The 24,737-nt window shown below is 43.3% G+C and overlaps 1 protein-coding gene across 1 annotated transcript in view; it reads left to right on the forward strand.

Moving 5' to 3' along the window:
- Positions 1 to 24,737, forward strand: part of LOC112265506 (transcription elongation factor SPT6) — a 33,470-nt gene that overhangs the window by 4,422 nt on the left and 4,311 nt on the right. The window contains exons 12-29 of the mRNA XM_024442864.2: positions 154 to 296; positions 378 to 494; positions 754 to 883; positions 1,086 to 1,236; positions 5,375 to 5,529; positions 9,864 to 10,059; positions 10,326 to 10,468; positions 11,788 to 11,905; positions 12,196 to 12,272; positions 12,459 to 12,594; positions 13,392 to 13,529; positions 21,719 to 21,886; positions 22,666 to 22,793; positions 22,955 to 23,162; positions 23,335 to 23,482; positions 23,682 to 23,824; positions 24,016 to 24,156; positions 24,330 to 24,525. Coding sequence (XP_024298632.1) covers positions 154 to 296; positions 378 to 494; positions 754 to 883; positions 1,086 to 1,236; positions 5,375 to 5,529; positions 9,864 to 10,059; positions 10,326 to 10,468; positions 11,788 to 11,905; positions 12,196 to 12,272; positions 12,459 to 12,594; positions 13,392 to 13,529; positions 21,719 to 21,886; positions 22,666 to 22,793; positions 22,955 to 23,162; positions 23,335 to 23,482; positions 23,682 to 23,824; positions 24,016 to 24,156; positions 24,330 to 24,525 — 2,636 coding nt within the window. The remainder of the gene's footprint in view (positions 1 to 153; positions 297 to 377; positions 495 to 753; positions 884 to 1,085; positions 1,237 to 5,374; positions 5,530 to 9,863; positions 10,060 to 10,325; positions 10,469 to 11,787; positions 11,906 to 12,195; positions 12,273 to 12,458; positions 12,595 to 13,391; positions 13,530 to 21,718; positions 21,887 to 22,665; positions 22,794 to 22,954; positions 23,163 to 23,334; positions 23,483 to 23,681; positions 23,825 to 24,015; positions 24,157 to 24,329; positions 24,526 to 24,737) is intronic.

Consider the following 24,737-nt stretch of genomic DNA (forward strand, 5'->3'; position numbering starts at 1 on the left):
AGCCTTGTCTGAGCCAGAACAGCCCATCTCCTGTTTCTGTAGTGAGGCAACTTGATGTACAAGTACACCCCTTGACAGTATGCTAGTCATGTTATGACACCTTTATTATCTTTGTTGTATCTGAAGGCATACCTGATTATGTTTTTTGACAAGGTTGAAGGATGTCCAGTCTAGTGATGAACTGGGCGACGTCTACAACCATTTCCTGCTGTACTATGGCCGAGATATTCCAAAGATGCAGAATGCAGCCAGGTCCAGCAAGAAAAAGATGAAGAAGATCAAAGTGGATGAAGATGGTACGATTTAGATTACATATTGTAAGATGGGGAAAGCACCTTTACCCTCACCAGAGTAATTATCATGTATTCTGTTCGCAGGTAATGAGCAGGAAGTAGAGGAGGAGGAAGAGGAAGAAGAGGAGCAGTCAAAGGGGCCGGACCTGAAGCTTGCATCTCGCAGGGATATGTACAGCATCTGCCAGTGTGCAGGACTGGGTGAGTGCTTTATCATGTGTGTCCAGTAGGCGTCACTATCAGCACCTATTACAGACAGATTTGTGTGCTATACAGTACATCTTCAGGTCTATACAGTTAGCTTGTGATAATACAAAAACTTGCGAAATAATCTGTGACTGGAAAACTGTGACAAGTGTACTTTACCAGAGTTTGCTAATCGAAGTGCACTTCCTGTATCACGAGCCAATTGTATTTGCAACGGTTTTTGAGTCCACCATTTAAAGGGTTCTCTCGTCAGATGGCCTGGCCAAGAAGTTTGGTCTGACTCCAGAGCAGTTTGGAGAAAACCTACGTGACAGTTACCAGCGTCACGAGACGGAGCAGTTTCCTGCTGAGCCCATGGAGCTGGCTAAGGACTACATCTGCAGGTTAACCGGCAACTCATTATTGCACTGTATACAGAATACACTTTAATATTAAGATAACCCAACCATTTTAGCAGTAACAGAGTTGGTGTTGAGAGGTGAATATGCAAACTTGTACATGGCTGCATCTCAAGTCACACCATTTGAGATGCAAACCTATACCTTCCACAATACTACTAATAGTATGTTCTCTCTGCCTGTGCAGCCAGTTCAGCACAGCGGAGGCAGTACTGGAGGGGACTCGCTACATGGTCGCCATGCAGATCGCCCGGGAGCCTCTAGTCAGACATGTGCTCCGACAGACGTTCCAGGAAAGAGCCAAGATCAACATCAAACCCACCAAGAAGGGAAAGAAGGTATACACCATCTATTTGCAATAGGGTTGAAAAATCACGGAAACATTCGGAAAATTCCCAGATTTTCCAGAAATCCTAGTTGGAAGAAATCCTTTATCCTTCTACCAGGAATTCCTGGGAATTTGTGAAAGTTACTTGAATTTTCCAACCCTATTCTGCAATTACCTCCACTTATTTGTTGGTTGTATTAGTGGTTTATTTAGGTCTTTCATGGTATATTCAATACCTTCAGAGGCGTCAGGTAGCCTAGCGGTTAGAGTGTTGGGACTGTAACCACAAGGTTGCTTATTTGAATCCCTGAACCGGCAAGGTGGAAAATCTGCTGTTCTGCCCTTTAGCAAGGCAGTTAACTCCCACAACAACTGTTCCTCTGACTCAGAGTGGTTGGGTTAAATGCGGAAGACACATTTTGGTTGAATGGATTCAGTTGTGCAACTGACTAGGTATCTCCTTTCCCTATTCACACCCCTTGACTTTTTCCACATTTTGTTTTGTTACAGTCTGAAACATCCTTGAGATGTCACTACAACTTGTTTGGAGTCTACCTATGGCCAATTCAATTGTTTGGACATGATTTAGAAAGATACTCACCTGTCTACAGTGCACTGTTTGATCAGGTTCAAGTCTGGGCTCTGGCTGGGGCGCTAAAAGACATTCAGAGACTTGTCCTGAAGCCACTCCTGCATTGTCTTGGCTGTGTCCTTAAGGTTGTTGTCCTGTTGGAAGGTGAACCTTCACCCCAGTCTGAGGTCCTGAGCGCTCTGGAGCAGGTTTTCATCAAGGATCTCTTTGTTAATCTTTTCCTCGATCCTGAGCCGCTGAAAAACATCCCCACAGCATGATGCTGCCACCACCATGCTTCATCGTAGTCATGGTGCCATGTTTCTTCCAGACGTGACGCTTGGCATTTAGGCCAAAGAGTTCAATCTTGGTTTCATCAGACCAGATAATCTTGCTTCTCATGGTCTGAGAGTCCTTTAGATGAATTTTGGCAAACTCCAAGCGGGCTGTCGTGCCTTTTACTGAGGAGTGGCTTCCGTCTGGCCACTATCATAAAGGCCTGATTGGTAGAGTGCTGCAGAGATGGGAGAACCTTCCAGCAGGATCACCATCTCCACAGAGGAACTCAGGAGCTCTGTCAGAGTGACCATCGGATTCTTGGTCACCTCCCTGACCAAGGTCCTTCTCCCCCAATTGCTCGGTTTGGCTCGGCGGCCAGCTCTAGGAAGAGTGTTGGTGGTTCCAAACTTCTTTCATTTAAGAATGATGGAGGCCACTGTGTTCTTGGGGACCTTCAATGTTGCAGACATGTTTTAGTACCCTTCCCCAGATCTGTGCCTTGACACAATCCTATCTCGCAGCTCTACGGACAATTCCTTCGACCAAATGGCTTGGTTTTTGCTCTGACATGCACTGTCAGCTGTGGGACCTTATTTAGACAGGTGTGTTTCTTTCCAAATCATGTCCAATCAATTTAATTTGCCATAAGTGGACTCCAATCAAGTTGTTGAAACATCTTAAGGATGATCAATAGAAACAGGATGCACCTGAGCTCAATTTCGAGTCTCATAGCAAAGGGTCTGAATACTTATGTAAATAAGGTATTTCAGTTTAACAATTTTTATACATTTGCATAAGAGGTGCTGAAGGACCTGTCTGACATGAAGAACATGAAAAAAACAGGATGTCGTCAAGGTACACGAACACAAACCGGTTTAGCATGTCCCGAAGCACATCATTGACCAAAGCCTGGAAAACAGCAAGGGCGTTGGTGAGTCCAAATGGCATGACCTGGTACTCATAATGTCCACTGGCTGTGTTGAAGGCTGTCTTCCACTCATCCCCCTCACGTATCTGAACCAGGTGGTAGGCATTTCAAAGGTCCAACTTGGAAAATATGGTGGCCCCCTGGAAAGGTTCAAATGCCGAGGAGAGGAAGGGGGTAACGATTCTTGACAGTGATGTCATTAAGTCCCCGGTAGTCAATGCACGGACGCAGGGTATTGTCCTTCTCCACAGAAAAACCCTGCACCGGCAGGAGATGCAGATGGACGGACGGCTCCAGTGGCCAGAGACTCCTATGTACTCCTCCATAGCTTTGGTCTCTGGTCCAGACAGAGAATACAAACGACCCCGAGGTGGTGTAGTGCTTGGGAGAAGATCAATGGCACAATCATAAGGACGGTGCGAGGGAAGGGAAGTAGCACGTGCCTTACTGAAAACTTCTAGGAGTTCATGGTATTCTGTGGGGATAGCAGAGACATCCACAGTCTTGTTAACATCCTGAGGAAGGTGACATGAGGAAGTTCTGTGCTGCTTGAAGGCAGTGGGAATGGCAAAATGGGCTCCAACTCAGGATGGAGCTTGTGGTCCAGTCAATCACAGGATTGTGCTTTTTTGGAGCCAGGAAAATCCCAACACAACCGGAACATGGGGAGATGTCATGAGGAGGAACTGTATTGTCTCACTGTGGTCAATGAGCACTCGGAGAGACTTAGATTGGTCTCCCCACAGCACAAGAGCAAAAAGGGGTGTGCAGGTGATGGGAGTTAGGGAACTCAAAGTCTGACTCACCATAGTACTGGTACCCACTAAAGACAAGGGTTACCTAATAGGGCAGGTAGGTATGAAATGTCCTGCCCCTCCACAGTAAAGACAACAGTTACTGTTCATCCTCCGTGAGCGCTCCCAAACTGATAGCCTAGTTCTTCGCAACTGCATAGGCTCAGGAGTATCCAACTCACCCGTCATAGATTCACGAGAGAGCTCGGGTGGCTTTGACTCCTCTCGGAAGAGCTGCCTTCAGAAACTCCCCGGATTCCATAGGAGGTGAACGCACCATATCGGGTGCACGAGTGTGCCCGAGACCAGACCTCCTCTCACTCTTGCTTTCCCTTAAGCGTCCGTCAATTTTAATGGTTAAAGTGATAAGGAAGTCAAGGTCCACCGGCAGTTCCCGAGCAGCTAGCTCATCCTTAATCTCCTCAGATAATCCGTGCAGAAAAGTATTGAAAAGAGACTCCGGAATTCAGGTACTCTCGGCGGCCAATGTGCAAAAGTCCACCGCGTAGTCTGCCACACTACGGGAGTTGACGTAAGTCAAGCAGTTTGCTGGCCACCTTTCTCCCGGATACAGGAGACTCAAAAACTTCTCACCTCTGTCATGAATTCCTCCAAATGACAGATTGTTGTTACCAAACTGCCGTAGCCCAGGAGAGCACCCTTGGAGAGCGCCCAGGAGACAATAACGAGGACAGGTGAAACAGATCAGGGTGTGACATGCTGATAATGGGCGTCTGTATGCCTATGTGGATATTCCATTAAAAATCAGCCGCTTCCAGCTCCAATAGTCATTTACAACATGAACAATGTCTACACTGTATTTCTGATCAATTTGGTGTTATTTTAATGGACAAAAAATGTGCTTTTCTTTCAAAAACAAGGACATTTCGAAGTGACCCCAAACTTTTGAAACGTAGTACAATGACCCCAAGCATACAGCCAAAGCAACGCTCGAATGGCTTCAGAACAAGAATGTGAAACCCAGCCAAAGCCCAGACTTGAATCACATTGAAAATCTGTGGAAAGAGTTGAAGACTGCTGTTCACTGCCATTCCCCATCTAACTTAACAGAGCTTTAGTAAATCTCCAAGGAAGAATGGGATAAAATCCCCAAATACAGATGTGCAAGGCTGATACAGACATACCCAAGAAGGCTCAAATCTGTAATCACCGCCAAAGGTGCTTCTGCAAAGTATTGACTCATCGGTGTGAATACTTAAGTGAATGCGATATTTCTGTATTTCATTTTTTATATATCTGCAAAAAAAAAAAAAATGTTTTCACTGTCATTATGGGGTATTGTGTGTAGATGGGTGAGGGGAAAACATAATCAGTTTAATACATTTTGAATTCAGGCTGTAAGACATCAAAATGTGTAATAAGTCAAGGGGTATGAATACTTTCTGATGGCACAGTACATACTGTATAGAAAAAATACATCTAACATGTTCGTTTCATTGACTCATATTTTTACATTTAGTCATTTAGTGACTTACAGTTAGTGCATATATTAATATGTCGTGATCTAGTTTGAAGTATTCTACCAGACATGTATGTGGTCTAATCTCTCCGATAGGATGTGGATGAGGCCCATTATGGTTACTCCTTTAAGTATCTGAAAAACAAGCCTGTAAAGGAGCTGAATGGAGACCAGTTCCTCAAGATGTTCCAGGCAGAGGAAGAGGGCCTGCTCACCATAAACATCTGTATTGACCTGATTGGAGTGAAGGGGTGAGGGCTTTTTATTATAACGTTGTGTAATAACATATTAATAACATTGTCAGCATCCCAAATGGCACCATATTCACTAAATATTGCACTACGCTCTGGTCAAATTTAGTGTATTTATGTAGGGCGGTATTCCCAGGGATACGTGCAATGCCATCGGGGGTAAGCCAAATAAAAATGTGATTCACATTTTCAAACAGTCCATTTAGATTTTCCAACAGGGCTATACATTTGGGTGATGTTTTTTTCTCGCCTGAGTAGCCTCGTTTCACTGCCAAAAATAAAAAATAAACCATCTAGTGTTTCTTCGAAATAACAACACAATGTCAAATACAGGTAGCCTAGTCAAATAATTAACATCCAATCACATTAACCATTACTCTATCACGGGAAACCTTTGCTCTTGCACAGAAATTTAGAAACTAAACATGCCAATTTGAAAAATAAACCACAGGAATTTTTTGAGCGAGAATTAAGACGGCTTTCGATTAGTAAAACATGTATAAAAGCAACAGATACCATTAATAAGAAGGGGCTAGAAGCGTCTTATATGGTGAGCTACCGAGTGGCTAGGACAGACAAGCCCCTACTATTGTGGAGGACTTAATTCTTCCTGCTGCCGCAGATATGGCTGGGACAATGCTTGGGGAAAAGGCCCCCAAAAATTATATAGACAATACAGACTATACATCAAACAACACTGTTTCACAGCAGTGACATGGCAGGAGTTGTTTTGAAACAATTACTGATTCGTATACAAGCCAGTGAATTCTATGCGTTATAGCTGGATGAGTCAACAGACGTGGCGGGCCTGGCACAGCTCCTGGTATAGCTCCTGGTATAGCTCCTGGTATATGTCTGTTACATTTATGAGGCGTCAATTAAGGAAGACATCCTCTTCTGTAAACCACTGGAAACCAGGACAACAGGAGAGGATATTTTAAAACTACTAGACAGCTTTGTGACATCAAATAGACATTGGTGGTCAAGATGTGTTGGTATCTGTACTGATTGCGCAAAAGCCATGACAGAGAGACATAGTGGAGTGGTAACACATGTGCAAGCAGTTGCTCCCGACGCCACTTGGGTACACTGCATCATCCACCGAGAGGCTCTTGCTGCCAAGGGAATGCCTGACATCTTGAAAGACGTTTTGAACACGACAGTGAAAATGCTTAACTTTGTTAAAGCAAGGCCCCTGAACGCTCATGTATTTTCTGCATTATGCAATGAAAATGGCAGTGACCAAATAACGCTTTTACAACATACAGAAGTGCGCTGGTTATCAAGGGGCAAAATATTGACAAGAGACAAGCTTAAAGTTTTCTTTACTAATTTTCACTTGTCTGACCTCTTGCATGATGACGAGTTTCTCACACGAGTGGCCTATCTGGGTTATGTTTTTTCTCGCCTGAATGATCTGAATCTAGAATTACAGGGACTCTCCGCAACTACACTGCTCAAAAAAATTAAGGGAACACTAAAATAACATATCCTAGATCTGAACGAATGAAATATTCTTATTAAATACTTTTTTCTTTACATAGTTGAATGTGCGGACAACAAAATCACACAAAAATGATCAATGGAAATCAAATGTATCAACCCATGGAGGACTGGATTTGGAGTCACACTCAAAATTAAAGTGGAAAACCACACTACAGGCTGATCCAACTTTGATGTAATGTCCTTAAAACAAGTCAAAATGAGGCTCAGTAGTGTGTGTGACCTCCACGTGCCTGTATGACCTCCCTACAACGCCTGGGCATGCTCCTGATGAGGTGGCGGATGGTCTCCTGAGGGATCTCCTCCCAGATCTGGACTAAAGCATCTGCCAACTCCTGGACAGTCTGTGGTGCAACGTGGCGTTGGTAGATGGAGCGAGACATGATGTCCCAGATGTGCTCAATTGGATTCAGGTCTGGGGAACGGACGGGCCAGTCCATAGCATCAATGCCTTCCTCTTACAGGAACTGCTGACACACTCCAGCCACATGAGGTCTAGTATTGTATTGCATTAGGAGGAACCCAGGGCCAACCGCACCAACATATGGTCTGACAAGGGGTCTGAGGTTCTCATCTCGGTACCTAATGGCAGTCAGGCTACCTCTGGCGAGCACATGGAGGGCTGTGTGGCCCCCCCAAAGAAATGCCACCCCACACCACGACTGACCCACCGCCAAACCGGTCATGCTGGAGGATGTTGCAGGCAGCAGAACATTCTCCGCGGTGTCTCCAGACTGTCACGTCTGTCACATGTGCTCAGTGTGAACCAGCATTCATCTGTGAAGAGCACAGGGCGCCAGTGACGAATTTGCCAATCTTGGTGTTCTCTGGCAAATGAAAAACGTCCTGCACGGTGTTGGACTGTAAGCACAACGGCCACCTGTGGACGTCGGGCCCTAATACCACCCTCATGGAGTCTGTTTCTGACCGTTTGAGCAGACACATGCACATTTGTGGCCTGCTGGAGGTCATTTTACAAGGCTCTGGCACTGCTCCTCCTGCTCCTCCTTGCACAAAGGAGGAGGTAGCAGTCCTGCTGCTGGGTTGTTGCCCTCCTACGGCCTCCTCCACATCTCCTGATGTACTGGCCTGTCTCCTGGTAGCGTCTCCATGCTCTGGACACTACGCTGACAGACACAGCAAACCTTCTTGCCACAGCTCGCATTGATGTGCCATCCTGGATGAGCTGCACTACCTGAGCCACTTGTGTGGGTTGTAGACTCCGTCTCATGCTATCACTAGAGTGAAAGCACCGCCAGCATTCAAAAGTGACCAAAACATCAGCCAGGAAGCATAGGAACTGAGAAGTGGTCTGTGGTCCCCACCCGCAGAACCACTCCTTTATTGGGGGTGTCTTGCTAATTGCCTATAATTTCCACCAGTTGTCTATTCCATTTGCACAACAGCATGTGAAATTTATTGTCAATCAGTGTTGCTTCTTAAGTGGACAGTTTGATTTCACAGAAGTGTGATTGACTTGGAGTTACATTGTGTTGTTTAAGTGTTCCCTTTTATTTTTTTGAGCAGTGTATATTCAATGTGCGGGACAGAATTCAAATCAAATCAAATCAAATTTATTTATATAGCCCTTCGTACATCAGCTGATATCTCAAAGTGCTGTACAGAAACCCAGCCTAAAACCCCAAACAGCAAGCAATGCAGGTGTAGAAGCCTTGAGGCTATTATTAAGAAGTTGGAGCTCTTCTCTGTCTGCATTAACAAGGACAATGCAGAGGTCTTTCCATCATCATGTTTTTTTTGTGTGCAAATTAACTCAAGCTTACGGACAATGTCAAATGTGATATAGCGAAGCACATGAGTGAGTTGGGTGCGCAATTACGAAGGTACTTTCCCGAAATGGACCACACAACTGGATTCATTATCCCTTTCATTCCCTGCCTCCAGTCCACTTACCGATATCTGAACAACTTACCGACTTACCACTTACCGATATCTGAACACAACTGGATTCATTATCCCTTTCATTCCCTGCCTCCAGTCCACTTACCGATATCTGAACAAGAGAACCTCATCGAAATTGCAAGCGGTTCTGTGGAAATGTAATTTAATTTGAAGCCACTGCCAGATTTATGGATAGGGCTGCATTCAGAGTATCCTGCCTTGGCAAAAAGCGCTGTTAAGACACTGATGCCCTTTGCAACCACATACCTATGTGAGAGTGGATTCTCGGCCCTCACTAGCATGAAAACTAAATACAGACCGTGTGTGGAAAATGCTTTAAGACTGAGACTCTCTTCAATACAACCCAACATTGCAGAGTTATGTGCATCCTTTCAAGCACACCCTTCTCATTAATCTGTGGTGAGTTATTTGCCATTTTTGATGAACAAATAAGGTTTTATATGTAAGATGGCTAAATAAAGAGCAAATTATTGATTATTTTTATTTGTACCCTGGTCCTATAAGAGCTCTTTGTCACTCCCCCACGAACCGGATTGTGACAAAAACTCACACTCATTCTTATGTTTAATAAATGTATTGTATAGTGTGTGTGTGGCAGGCTTACAATGATGGCAAAAAACAACATTTGAGAGTGTGCTGACCCTGGTGCTAGAGGGGTTACACAGCTGGAGGTTGAATGTTTGAAGGGGTACGGGACTACAAAAAGTTTGGGAACCACTGATGTAGGGTAACATTTGCAACGCAGGTTCTGAGCTTGTGTAATAACATTAATATCATGAAATAACCATTAATAACATGTAATAACATATTAATACCATGTAATAACATATTCCAAAATGTGTTCTTTTTACATGTATACTGTCCTGAATCAGTCAAGTATCGATGATATCACTATGTTTGTTGAGCAGGTACGGAGGTGACCAGGCGTACTATGAAGAGATAAAGCAGTTTTACTACAGAGATGAGTTCAGCCACCAGGTTCAGGAGTGGAACAGACAGCGCACTCTGGCCATTGAACGATCCCTCAAACAGTTCCTTTACCCGCAGATGGCGAAAGAGCTGAAGAACAAACTTATTGCAGAAGCAAAGGAGAACATCATTAAGGTACTCCTCCCCCCCGCTTCCCCCCTCACACGCACACACACCCAAAGATACATCTTCTGCAGCAACATCTATTCTGATATATTGTGAAGACATTACCTCAACATTTAAACTTCTTCTTTTCATTACTTTGATGTGACGTCATTGCTACTGTGGTATTGATGACTTATTTTCTTATTCTGGTATTGACTTTCCAAAGCAGGCGGCTCAGAGCATTGATGTATGTTGAGCCTGCTACAGTGTTGTGATAGTGGTTGCCCGCCCCTCAGGCCTGCAGCAGGAAGCTGTATAACTGGCTGAAGGTGGCGCCCTATCGGCCTGACCAACAAGTGGAGGAGGAGGATGAGGAGCTCATGTCTGAGGCCCACGGCAAAGGGATCCGCGTGCTGGGAGTGGCCTTCTCATCCAGCAGGTAGAGTACTGCGCACTGTCTCTGACTTCACTTTGTTTGTGTCCCAAATTTCACCCTAGTCCCTATGTAGGGCACAACTTTTGACTAGACCCTATGTGCCTCTGGGCAAAAGTAGTGCACCATATAGGGAAGTCTCTCTAACTGTCTCAAATAAACTGCCAATATGCCAAAATTCCATTCAATCAATAGATGTGGTAAGAGGTCGATGGAACGCAGACCGTGGGGGATAGAAGGACACCGGATTGGCGCACATTCCACAAATCTGATCAATCAAAATGGATATTTGTCAAGTCTGGCCCACAATATGGTTACTAAAGTCCAATTTGGATATATTTGGCTGTTTTCACTGCATAACATTTAGATGTAGTTCCTTCTCAGGTTTAGAAGTATTGAGTAACTGCTATGCTAACTCCCTTTGTATAATCTGGTAGCATTTTTTACATTCTTTATTTAACTAGGCAAGTTAGTTAAGAACAAATTCTTATTTTCAATGACGGCCTAGGAACAGTGGGTTAACTGCCTTGTTCAGGGGCCAAATGACAGATTTTTACCTTGTCAGCTCGGGGATTCAATCTTGCAACCTTTCGGTTACTAGTCCAGCTCTCTAACCACTAGGCTACCTGGCGCATAGCTTGCACAGAGAAGTGGTGTTAGTCAGTCTTTTTAACTGTAATGCAGTTGATTGGTGACCATGACACATATAAACAATAGCCTAAATGTAGTCTAATTTTGCTGGAGGGCAATGAGGAGATTCAGGATCTTTTCCCGATGGCATCTTTCACCCCACGCGTTTCCATGGTATTTCCATTATTTTGGTTGAGTTCCATTGACCTCTTTACTGCATCAATGCAGTCAATCCACAGCCATACACTGGCTAAATCAGTTGATGATAGAACTTAGTCAAGTTGTAAATGCAACAAGAACTGATATTGTATCATATAGTATAATAGCACTCAAAGCTTTCCAAGAAAACAAAATGTTTGACAATTACAGTCTGTTTGCATATATTTTAGAGGCTATTTATACAGAAAATGTGTATAAAACGGTATTTATGATTATATGAAAATATTTTGGGTTGACAATAATTCTATTACACAATTTTTAAAAATCACATGCCTTACTTTTGTTTTCCAAAGTATGCCTCGACTGCCATTCATTCGAATTAGACTGGTTTGGATTTCTCCCTGGCCAATATGGCTACCATTTTCACCCCATTCTGGAACATTGAGGGTTTATGACATAACCCCTCAAGAAATTTAATAGGAACTCTATGTTTGTGACATAGTTATTATTCACTGCAAACCTCTGTCTGTCTACAGAGACACCCCAGTGTTCTGTGCCCTGGTGAATGGTGACGGAGAGGTGGGGGATTTCCTCAGGCTTCCTTACTTCCTGAAGAGGAGGAACGCATGGAGGGAGGATGAAAGGGAGAAAAAGGTATATATAAAACCAAACCAAGTGTGAGTCCTAAATGGCACCTATTTACATGTTAGTCATTTAGCAGACGCTCTTGTCCAGAGGGACTTACAATTAGTGTAGTGAGTGCATACATTTTCATACTTTTTTTTCGTACCATAGGGCTCCGGAAAGAAGTAGTGCACTCTGTAGGGAATAGGGTCCATTTGGGACACAGAGCAAGAGTTTTGAAGAAGCTCAGATAACCATACCATCCATTGTTGACCATATTTGTAGTAAATGTTGTAATATTTGTCCTACCATACCTTTAGATCCACGATATTGAAACCCTGAAGAAGTTTCTGAACAGCAAGAAGCCTCACATCATCGCTATAGCTGGGGAGAACAGGTTTGCAACCCTCTCCTGGTTTCTTTCACCTGTGGCCTTCTTAGACTGCTGTTTGAAGAAGCTTACTAACATGACTGAGGTTGCATCCCAAACAGCACCCTATTTCCTATATAGTGCACTACTTGGGTGCCATTTGGGACGCACTTCCTGAACGTTTGTAATGTTCCCCCTCCACTCCCTGTGCAGGGACGCCCAGATGGTGATTGAGGACATTAAACGCACTGCCAGTGAGCTGGAGCAGGAGTCCTCCTTCCCCACCATCGGGGTGGAACTGGTTGATAATGAACTGGCCATGCTCTACATGAACAGCAAGAAGTCAGAGGTCAAGTCCTGCCCTCATTTCCCAAACATGTTTTCTTTATTCTCACAAGACATTTCCTCATCTCAATTTTGTCTACATTGGAGGATTTCTACATACTGTACCTCCAGAAACTCTCTCTGAGTGGTCCACAATGTGGTTTTTAAATATGTAATATGTATTGCCAATGACTGTAATATTGTGGAGTGAGTGACAGTTAAATTGATTTTTCTCTTAACTCTACATACAGTACCAGTCATAAGTTTGGACACACCTACTCATTCAAGGGTTCTTCTTTCTTTTTACTATTTTCTATATTATAGAATAATAGTGAAGACATCGCAACAATGACATAACACATGTGGAATCATGTTGTAACCAAAAAAGATTATTCACCTCCAGGCTGTGTAAGGGCTATTTGACCAAGAAGGAGTGTGATGGAGTGCTGCATCAGATGACCTGGCCTCCACAATCACCCGACCTCAACCCAATTGAGATGGTTTTGGATGAGAAAAGCAGCCAACAAGTGCTCAGCTTATGTGGAAACTCCTTCAAGACTGTTGGAAAAGCATTCCAGGTGAAGCTGATTGAAAGAATGCCAAGAGTGTGCGAAGCTGTTATCAAGGCGAAGGGTGGCTACTTTGAAGAATCTCAAATATAACATATATTTTGATTTGTTTAGTTGTGTTATTTCATAGTTTTGATGTCTTCACTATTATTCTACAATGTATAAAATAGTAAAATAAAGAAAAACCCTTGAATGAGTAGATGTGTCCTAACTTTTGACTGGTACTTTATTTTTCTATTTCTCCAATCCACAGGCAGATTTCCGGGACTACCCCCCTCTCCTGAGACAGGCTGTGTCTGTGGCCAGGAAGATCCAGGACCCCCTGGTGGAGTATGCTCAGGTGTGCAGCAGTGACGAAGACATCCTCTGCCTCAAGTTACACCCTTTGCAGGTACAGACTGAGTTCCAAATAGGACTTTGATTAACTTGTTTGGGATAGGGGGCAGCATTTTCACTTTTGGATGAATAGCTTGCCCAGAGTGAACTGCCTCCTACTTAGTCCCATATACTAATATATGCATATTGTTATTAATATTGGATAGAAAACACTCTGAAGTTTCTAAAACTGTTTGAATCATGTCTGTGAGTATAACAGAACTCATATGGCAGGCTTTTCTACAGACAATGAAATATATAATAATGCACTTTATCAAACAAAACATATATGTATTGTGTAACATGAAGTCCTATGAGTGTCATCTGATGAAGATCATCAAAGGTTAGTGATTAATTTTATCTCTATTTGTGCTTTTTGTGACTCCTCTCTTTGGCTGGAAAAATGGCTGGGTTTTTCTGTGAGTTGGTGGTGACCTAACATAATCGTTTGTGGAGCTTTCACTGTAAAGCATTTTTTAAATCAAACACTGTGGCTGGATTAATATGAATGTTATCTTAAAAATGGTGCCTAATACTTGTATGTTTGAGAAATTAGATTTTTGATATTTCTGTTGATTTGTATTTGGTGCCCTGCAATTTCATTGGCTGTTGGTGAGGGGTTCCGCTAGCGGAATGGGGCCCCAGTCCTGGACAGGTTAAAAGTAGTGCACAATACAGTGAATAGAGTGCCATTCAGGACGCAACTCCTGTTTCCATTAGGTCAGGCATGCTTGGGAGATAATCATCACCTAATGGTGGCTTTGATGAAATCACACAGAACTTACAGAGATCCTTTACAAACCCCAACTAAATGGACGATTCCATGCCTGCATGGCTCCCAAAAAAAATTTTTTGGGGGGGGTTAGATTGTTCTCAAAATTCTCACATAGAAACTTCATTGGGAGGAAGAATGTTTGATGTGCTTATTACATTTTTTTGTAAAATCATGATGAAAGTGCCCATTTTAGGACTTTTTGACCCATACATGCCCCCTGTAAGACCCAATGATCCGTGAACCGTACATGATACAGACAACACATTGGTGCCATCATACTCCTAACTGCCAGTCTCACGGTAATTAACATAAACACGTTTAGCATCTCCTGGTTTCCACGCATAGCCTACAAGCCACTGATGCAGACCTTTTGAAACGTCTACATTTAAAAAAATAAAGTCTAATAAATCCATTTAATATAGCCCTCACAATCACAATAAATCCATTGTTTATTTTAAACAGGTCTTAAGAAACATGTTATAAAGAAAATGTTGTCTATTTCAGAAGAACAGAATAGCATACTCTGAAATGTCCGTATGTTATGCCCTGATCTAGCTATGCCATATGGCTGTGGGCCACACTAGTAATGTAGTAATGTAGCCACACTAGCCATATAGTAATACAAGATTGGCTTAGAATTCCATGGCATTATTTTATATTATTTTATAGTATGAAGAATACATTTGAATTTAGCAGAATGAAATACAAAGGATATTTTCTCCAAATGATTTCCGAGGGAGTATGCACGTGCAGCTACTCTGTATTGAGCGCTTAACAAGGAAATAGGTATTCCTAAATGCTTAATTTAACAACTATAGTTGTTATAGAAACATTGTATGTTTAGATTTTTTTATACATTCTAAGGCTGCATGATGTGACTAATGATGATTTGAAAAAAGTTGCATGGAAGGCATGAGCTCTGCTTTGTTTCTTGTGCAGGCTGCACACAATTCATCAGTCTCTCATTCATAATTTGACAAGTTCTTGATAATATTCTCACCGTGCCTTGAATTTATTGGCGGCATCTCCCTTGTGTGGCCGTAATGCCCCCTAAAAAATCCATGCCTTTTGCGGCCAAAAGGCCGTTGCCCTTGGGCTGAATATAATAATTATAATTCCCTTCTCTTGGCAGCCGTGGTCCAAAGCACCTCTCACTTACATGACTCTCTCAGATATCTCAATTGTTATTAGCCATTGCCCGTCACGTGATCGGGTCCTTCTCACAGGCATCTCAGCTCCGAAGTAGGCTACAAGTGAAGACGGACACATCGGGGACGTAACTGCACGCTTGTCCCTCTTATCGAATTCCGAGGTGCATATTGAAGATGTTAGAAGAACTGTCCACATTTAGTTTTTGTCAGCCAGCAAGATGATTTGCCTAACGAACAGCGAAAGCACTAGCCTATGTCAATCTACTATCACCCATAGTACAAAAGTTGACCTATTCTATTGGTCAACTTGTCCTTCTGTGTGAGAAATAAATATTCCAAACATACTCTGGGACAGTTGTGGGATGCGATAGAACCCAAATTACACTGAACAAAAATATCAACGCACCATGTAAAGTGTTGGTCCCATGTTTCATAAACTGAAGTAAAATATCCTGGAAATGTTCCATATGCACAAAAAGCTTATTTCTCTCAAATTTAATGCCCAAATTTGTTTACATCCCTATTAGTGAGCATTTCTCCTTTGCCAAGATAATCCATCAACCTGGAAAATGTGGCATATCAAGAAGCTGATTAAACAGCATGATCATTACACATGTGTACCTTGTGCTGGGGGACAATAAAAGGTAACTCTAAAATGCCACAGTTTTGAGGGAGCGTGCAGTTGTCCTGCTGACTGCAGGAATGTCCACCAGAGCTGTTGGCAGAGAATTGTATGTTAATGTCTTAATGTCTAATGTCTAATAAAGGTGCATATTTATGGTGAAACTTATCTTCCCTAAACTTGAAACTCACACACCAACTTTGTATACCAGTAAGGCTCTACACCAGTTGTAAAGTGGATTAATGTGCTTAATTTTAAGAAGTAATTTGGTCACTTAAATTGTTATACATACCTTATCAAAACATATAGGCTTATGGGCTAGACTACATGAGGTGTGCGACTATGATTTGAAAAGGTCACACAGAAAAAAGGCATGTGCTGTTTCTTGCCTTTACTGCACACGCTGGGCATCATTCACAAGTGATAATACATCATTCACAAGTGATAATATATCATTCACAAGTGGCGTAGCAGTCAGGCGTCTTTGTCTTCATCTTGTCGTGTCCCGTGTATATATCTTTATATATATATCTTTTTATATATTCTTTCTTCGCATATATTTTTTTGATTTTTCAACCCGCCTCACCCAATGTGGTATAGATCTGCTAGTTTCTTTACTTTAGAACCGGAACCCCCAACAGAAGCTAGCTACTAGCTAGTAGTCAGCTAGCCACTGCTAGCGGTCATCAGCTAACCTTTAGCCCGGACAACTCCTGCCAGTCTGCACAGCGCGTTTCAACCCAGAGCTTATCGGACTTCTTTTTCTCCATATCTCCGGATTCATACCGCAAGCTCTGAACCTCTTCACCTGGATCATTGCAGCTAGCTAGCTGCTATCCGATTGGCTTCTCCTGGCTAACGTCTCTATCCTGAAGCAACCCCTGCTGATCCATCACAACTGGTCTGCCGATGTAACTGCATGAGGGGGCTAAAACAGACTTCTTCGGTCGCAACGTCCCTCTAAGGCCCTTCTGCTAGCCTGCTAGCCCCGGCCCGCTAGCTGTCTAAATCGCCGTGTCTCCAGCCCGCCCAGCTCCTCACTGGACCCTGTGATCACTCGTCTACGCATGCCTCTCCCTAATGTCAATATGCCTTGTCCATTGCTGTTTTGGTCAGTGATTATTGTCTTATTTCACCGTAGAGCCTCCAGCCCTGCTCAATATGCCTCAGCTAACCCTCTTGTCCCACCTCCCACACATGCGGTGACCTCACCTGGTTTAGGTGATGTCTCTAGAGACAATACCTCTCTCATCATCACTCAATGCCTAGGTTTACCTCCACGTTGTCTGTACATTATGCCTTGAATCTATTCTTCCGCGCCCAGAAACATGCTCATTTTACTCTCTGTTCCGAAACGTACTAGACGACCAGTTCTTATAGCCTTTAGCCGTACCCTTATCCTACTTTTCCTCTGTTCCTCTGGTGATGTAGAGGTTAATCCAGGCCCTGCAGTGCCTAGCTCCACTCCCATTCCCCAGGCGCTCTCATTTGTTGACTTCTGTAACCGTAAAAGCCTTGGTTTCATGCATGGTAACATTAGAAGCTTCCTCCCTAAGTTTGTTTTATTCACTACTTTAGCACATTCTGCCAACCTAGCTGTGTCTGAATCCTGGCTTAGGAAGGCCACCAAAAACCCTGAAATTTCCATCCCTAACTATAACATTTTCCGACAAGATAGAACTGCCAAAGGGGGCGGAGTTGCAATCTACTGCAGAGAGAGCCTGCAGAGTTCTGTCTTACTATCCAGGTCTGTGCCCAAACAATTTGAGCTTCTAGTTTTACAAATCCACCTTTCCAGAAACAAGTCTCTCACCGTTACTGCTTGCTATAGACCACCTTCTACCCCCAGCTGTGCCCTGGACACCATATGTGAATTGATTGAGTTTGTGCTGTTAGGTGACCTAAACTGGGACATGCTTAACACCCCGGCCATCCTACAATCTAAGCTTGATGCCCTCAATCTCACACAAATTATCAATGAACCTACCAGGTACAACCCCAAATCCGTAAACACAGGAACCCTCATAGATATCATCCTAACCAACCTGCCCTCCAAATTACACCTCTGCTGTCTTCAACCAGGATCTCAGCTATCACTGCCTCGTTGCTTGCATCCGTAATGGGTCTGCAGTCAAACAACCCTCTAAGGGGTCACCCTTCATCACTGTCAAACGCTCCCTAAAACACTTCAGCGAGCAGGCCTTTCTAATCGACCTGGCCCGGGTATCCTGAAAGGATATTGACCTCATTCCGTCAGTTGAAGATGCCTGGTTATTCTTTAAAAGTGCTTCCTTCACAATCTTAAATAAGCATGCTCCATTAAAAAAATGTAGAACCAGGAACAGATATACCCCGTGGTTCACTCCAGACCTGACTGCACTTGACCAGCACAAAAACATCCTGTGGCGTACTGCATTAGCATCGAATAGCCCCCGCAATATGCAACTTTTCAGGGAAGTTAGGAACCAATATACACAGGCAGTTAGAAAAGCAAAGGCTAGCTTTTTCAAAGAGAAATTTCCAAAAAGGTCTGGGACACTGTAAAGTCCATGGAGAATAAGAGCACCTCCTCCCAGCCGCCCACTGCACTGAGGCTAGGAAACATAAATAAATCCACGATAATTGAGAATTTCAATAAGCATTTTTCTACGGCTGGCCATGCTTTCCACCTGGCCACCCCTACCCTGGTCAACAGCCCTGCACCCCCCACAGCAACTTGCCCAAACCTACCCCATTTCTCCTTCACCCAAATCAGGATAGCTGATGTTCTGAAAGAGCTGCAAAATCTGGACCCCTACAAATCAGCCGGGCTAGACAATCTGGACCCTCTCTAAAATTATCAGACAAAATTGTTGCAATCCCTATTACTAGCCTATTCAACCTCTCTTTCGTATCGTCTGAGATCCCCAAAGATTGGAAAGCTGCCCCGGTCATCCCCCTCTTCAAAGGGGGAGACACTCTAGAACCAAACTGCTACAGACCTATCCTGCCTTTCTAAGGTCTTCGAAAGCCAAGTTAACAAACAGATCACAGACCATTTCGAGTCCCACCGTACCTCCGCTATGCAATCTGGTTTCAGAGCTGGTCATGGGTGCACCTCAGCCACGCTCAATGTCCTAAATGATATCATAACCTCCATCGATAAGAGACAATACTGTGCAGCTGTATTCATAGACCTGGCCAAGGCTTTCAACTCTGTCAATCACCACATTCTTATAGGCAAACTCAACAACCTTAGTTTCTCAAATGACTGCCTCGCCTGGTTCACCAACTACTTCTCAGACAGAGTTCAGTGTGTCAAATCAGAGGGCCTGTTGTCCGGATCTCTGGCAGTCTCTATGGGGGTGCCACAGGGTTCAATTCTCGTGCCGACTCTTTTCTCTGTATACATCAATGATGTCGCTCTTGCTGCTGGTGATTCTCTGGTCCACCTCTACGCAGACGACACCATTCTGTATACTTCTGGCCCTTCTTTGGACACTGTGTTAACTAACCTCCAGACAAGCTTCAATGCCGTACTCTCCTTCCGTGGCCTCCAACTGTTCTTAGATGCAAGTAAAACTAAATGCATGCTCTTTAACCGATCGCTACCAGCACCTGCCCGCCCGTCCAGCATCAGTACTCTGGACGGTTCTGACTTAGAATATGGGGACATCTACAAATAGGTGGATGGTTAGACTGTAAACTCTCCTTCCAGACTCACATTAAGCATCTCCAATCCAAAATTAAATCTAGAATCGGCTTCCTATTTCGCACCAAAGCATCCTTCACTCATGCTGCTAAACAAACATACCCTCTGAACACTGACTATCCTACCGATCCTTGACTTCGGCGTTGTCATTTACAAAATACCCTCCAATACTCTACTCAGCAAATTGGATGCAGTCTATCACAGTGCCATCCATTTTGTCACCAAAGCCCCATATACTACTCACCACTTCAACCTGAATGCTCTCGTTGGCTGGCCCTCGCTTCATATTTGTCGCCAAACCCACTGGCTCCAGGTCATTTTTGCTAGGTAAAGCCCCATCTTTTTGCTCGGTAAAGCCCCACCTTATCTCAGCTCACTGGTCACCATAGCAGCACCCACCCGTAGCACGCGCTCCAGCAGGTATATTTCACTGGTCACCCCCAATGCCAATTCCTCCTTTGGCTGCCTTTCCTTACAGTTCTTTGCTGCCAATGACTGGAACTAATTGCAAAAATCACTGAAGCTGGAGACTCATATCTCCCTCCCTAACTTTAAGCACCAGCTGTCAGAGCAGCTCACAAATCACTGCACCTGTGCATAGCCCATCTGTAAATAGCCCATCCAACTACTAACTTTTTTTTGCTCTTTTGCACCCCAGTATCTCTATTTGCACATCATCATCTGCACATCTCTCACTCCAGTGTTTAATTGCTAAATTGTAATTATTTCGCCACTATGGCCTATTTATTGCCTTACCTCCCTTATCTTACCTCTTTTGCACACACTGTATATATACTTTCTTTCCTATTGTGTTATTGACTGTATGTTTGTTTATTACATGTGTAACTCTGTTGTTGTTTGTGTCGCACTGCTTTGCTTTATCTTGGCCAGGTCGCAGTTGTAAATGAGAACTTGTTCTCAACTAGCCTACCTGGTTAAATAAAGGTGAAATAAAATGTTTAAATTATATATAAATCACAAGTGATAATATCACCCATCAGACTATTCATAATTTAATCTTGTCTTTACGTATGCTAATTAATATACTGAATGTGTGAAATTAGTTTTGATTTAGAATGGACCATTGTCATGCACCTGTATCAGAACAGAGACAGGGGGGGGGGGAAATTGTTGTAATCTATGCACTTAAATAGCAAATGGAGGACGCTTTTGCCATGGTTCATTTTCATTCCAGCCAGGTAGGCTATACACCTGTTGTAAAACAAAGCAATTTTCTTAATATTAGGTTAGTAGTATAGTAAGCCTAGCCTATAGAAAGCTGATGGGAACCTCTTTTTAATAGAAGCCATCAAAACTCTGTTTTCTCACGCAATTGAATAGCCTATAGATTACATTTTCGATTACATTTGCATTGATGCCAGAGTCATTAGATGGACAACAGAGTGCTGTGTTTGGTAGGCTACTAATGACCATCAGCAGCATAAGAGCTTGGAGAGGCCTAGTTACAATGACTAAATGGTCACGTGGAATTTGACTGCAGTCATGACTCAGGTCACCATAACAGCCCTAGCTGTGATTGGTTAATAACCTATAATGTCAATGTATAAAATGGAGAGCACATTCTCAAAATGTAATGTGTTTAAAGAGTATATTGTTCCAAACACCAAGATGTTGTCTGTAACATGTACGGTTCACGGATCATAGGGTCTTACAGCAGGCAGGTTTAGGTTTTAAAAAGGCCTAAAATGGTTCTAAAACAATGTTGTGATACAAATGTAAAAAGCATGTTAAACATCCTTCCTCCCGATTACGTTTTTGTGAGAATTCCCAGAACAATCTGTGATAACATAAATATTTTTGGGCCATGCTGAAGTGGAATCACCCTAATGCAGTAGCAAGTCTAGTTGACTGTACATGATAATCATAGTCTGGTTTGAATCAAATCTGTGAATCAATGTGTCTGTAAAGAGTGAGTCTAACTGTTCTCTGTTTTCTTGCCACACAGGAGCATGTAGTGAAGGAGGACCTGCTGAATGCTCTGTACTGTGAGTTCATCAACCGGGTGAATGAAGTGGGTGTGGATGTGAACCGGGCCATGGCCCACCCTTACACCCAGAGCCTGGTGCAGTACGTCTGTGGCCTGGGGCCCAGGAAGGGATCCCACCTGCTCAGGGTAAGATATAGATCACATAAGGCATCTAGATTGCCAACATGTTAATACAATGTAATTACAGTGTTACTACACAGATATAAAAGCAACAATATACCAAGTGTTACCAGATATAATTGATTAATATACAGTAGCAGTATGTACCTATTTGTTTTTATTATTATAGTTTCTCAGTACTCTACTGCATAGGTTCCTCAACTTTTTCACTCAGGCCCCCCTTCCAGCATTGTGGAAAATCCCACTTCCCCACTTGCACTCGCGTCACATCTATTTCTATGGGCGCAAGCACTGTTCATGACACAAACTGTTCACACCCCTCTTGTTGGTGGAGAGAACATTTTGCAGGTTTAAAGTTCATTTTCTGCAATTCTACACATTTTGTCATGGGGTCCAGAGAAGATTTTGCGGTTTTAAAGCAAATTTTCTCGCAATTCTATACATGTCTAATGAGTATTCATGTGATATTTGATTGACTCTAATATTACCACAAAATCTATAGGCAAAAAAACCTAGTTAGAAAACTTTATCTGACATGGGCAAGTTGATCTGGACATTTCTGACAAGTTTTAAATAGCTCTCGAAGGTATGCAATGACTGACATGACAAGAGAATTCTGATGATGCACTACTCGAAATTGCACCTTTGGCATTCTACTATTACAACTTTCAAGAGTAAGTTTAAAGCTGGACCCTGCGCAACCCACAGTTTGGGAACCACTGCTCTACTGTACTGACATCTGAATAGATACTTTTGCATGTATACTTATACATCTCTGTTTCCAGATCCTGAAGCAAAATAACACTCGTCTGGAAAACCGCACTCAGCTGGTCACCATGTGTCACATGGGCCCCAAGGTCTTCATCAACTGTGCTGGTTTCATCAAGATTGACACAGCTTCACTTGGAGACAGGTCGGTCTCAGAACATTGGGCATGGTCATTCATGCAATACTGCAGAAAATTCCTGAGACTAAAAAACATATTTTGATTTGAAATTTAACTCATAATAGTAACATTCACTACTACATCATCACACAGCCAATTCACTACATAGTGTCTTTCCCTACCTGCAGTACTGACTCCTATATTGAGGTTCTGGATGGGTCGCGGGTGCACCCAGAGACCTACGAGTGGGCAAGGAAGATGGCCGTGGATGCCCTGGAGTACGATGAGTCAGCGGAGGACGCCAACCCAGCCGGAGCACTGGAGGAGATCCTGGAAAATCCGGAGCGGCTCAAAGACCTAGACTTGGATGCCTTTGCTGAGGAGCTGGAAAGACAGGTCAGTGTGGGAGATGTAGGCTGCATCCCAGAAGTAGTGCACTATATAGGGAATAGGGTGCCATTTGGAACACATCCGTTGTCCTACTCTGGGTGGTTATGAAGAGCTTGCATCCTCTTCCTGATCTGAGGACATTGTAGTGCTCACTGTTTGAGACTCTCTGTGTCCACAGGGCTATGGTAACAAGGGCATCACCCTGTATGACATCCGTGCTGAGCTGAGCTGCAGGTACAAAGACCTGAGGTCCACCTACAGAGGACCTAACACAGAGGAGATCTTCAACCTGCTCACCAAGGAGACACCAGAGACCTTTTACATCGGTACGTAATGTTTCTTCTCAACCAGGGCCTTATTGATATCTCTTTTAAAATTATGGGTTAACACGCACACTACCAACCTTTTTTGGTGCAGGGAGTCACAGCCCCAATGTGGACATAGTAGAAAATATGTATAACTCCCTTATTGGTATCTCAACACTGTTTTCATGGTCTCGGTCTGTCTGTCTTCGTGGCTCTCTAGGTAAACTGATCACCAGTGTGGTGACAGGCATTGCTCACCGGCGCCCCCAGGGGGAGAGTTATGACCAGGCCATAAGGAATGATGAGACAGGTCTGTGGCAGTGTCCTTTCTGTCAGCAGGATAACTTCCCTGAGCTCAGCGAGGTGAGAATCTGATATGCTCTATATTCTGCTGCAATCTATACTTGCACACTGTGAGTGACAGCCCATCTGAAGAGTGGTGGGCTATCGGGTTTTAAGTTCCTAGATTATTGTTATTTGTTGCTATAGTTTTATTGACCACAGCTGTCTTTTTGATCAACAAAGTCTGACATAGCCTCTGTTTTCTTTGGCAGGTGTGGAATCATTTTGACAGTGGCTCCTGCCCTGGCCAAGCTATTGGGGTCCGCTGTCGCATGGACAACGGAGTCACCGGCTTTATCCCTACCAAGTTCCTCAGTGACAAAGTGGTCAAGCACCCTGAAGAAAGGGTTAAGGTATCACTGTAGTTTCCCCCAAAATATCTCTCGATTTCAGTATAACTACCAGTCAATTACCAAAGTCATATAACACTTTATAAAAGTCATAACACTTTATAAAAGTAACAACACTTTATAAGTCATATAGCACTTTATAAAAGTCATAACACTTTAACTTGAACCTGCTGTAGGTGGGCATGACAGTGCACTGCAGGATCATGAAGATTGACATTGAGAAGCTCAGTGTGGATCTGACCTGTCGGACGTCAGACCTGTCGGATAAGAACAATGAGTGGAAGCTTCCCAAGGACACCTACTACGACTTTGACACTGAGACAGAGGATGTGAAGCAGGAGGAGGAGGCCAAGAAGAAACAGCAGAGAACAAGTGTGAACCTGTCTGAGATCTTACTGTACAACTCTAGATGGAGAACATAGCTGGAATTGATAAATGGATATAATTACATTCTTGATTCATCTTTTATTATTGGTTGATTTTGGTAATGGTAGTAAGAGTAGATTTTGGGCTAGTTTCCGGGACACAGATTAAGCCTAGTCCTGGAAAAAGAAGCATGGTCATTGAAAATGTTCAATTTAAAG

Source organism: Oncorhynchus tshawytscha, linkage group LG13 (genome assembly GCF_018296145.1).
Source record: "Oncorhynchus tshawytscha isolate Ot180627B linkage group LG13, Otsh_v2.0, whole genome shotgun sequence".
Classification (NCBI taxonomy): Eukaryota; Metazoa; Chordata; class Actinopteri; order Salmoniformes; family Salmonidae; genus Oncorhynchus; species Oncorhynchus tshawytscha.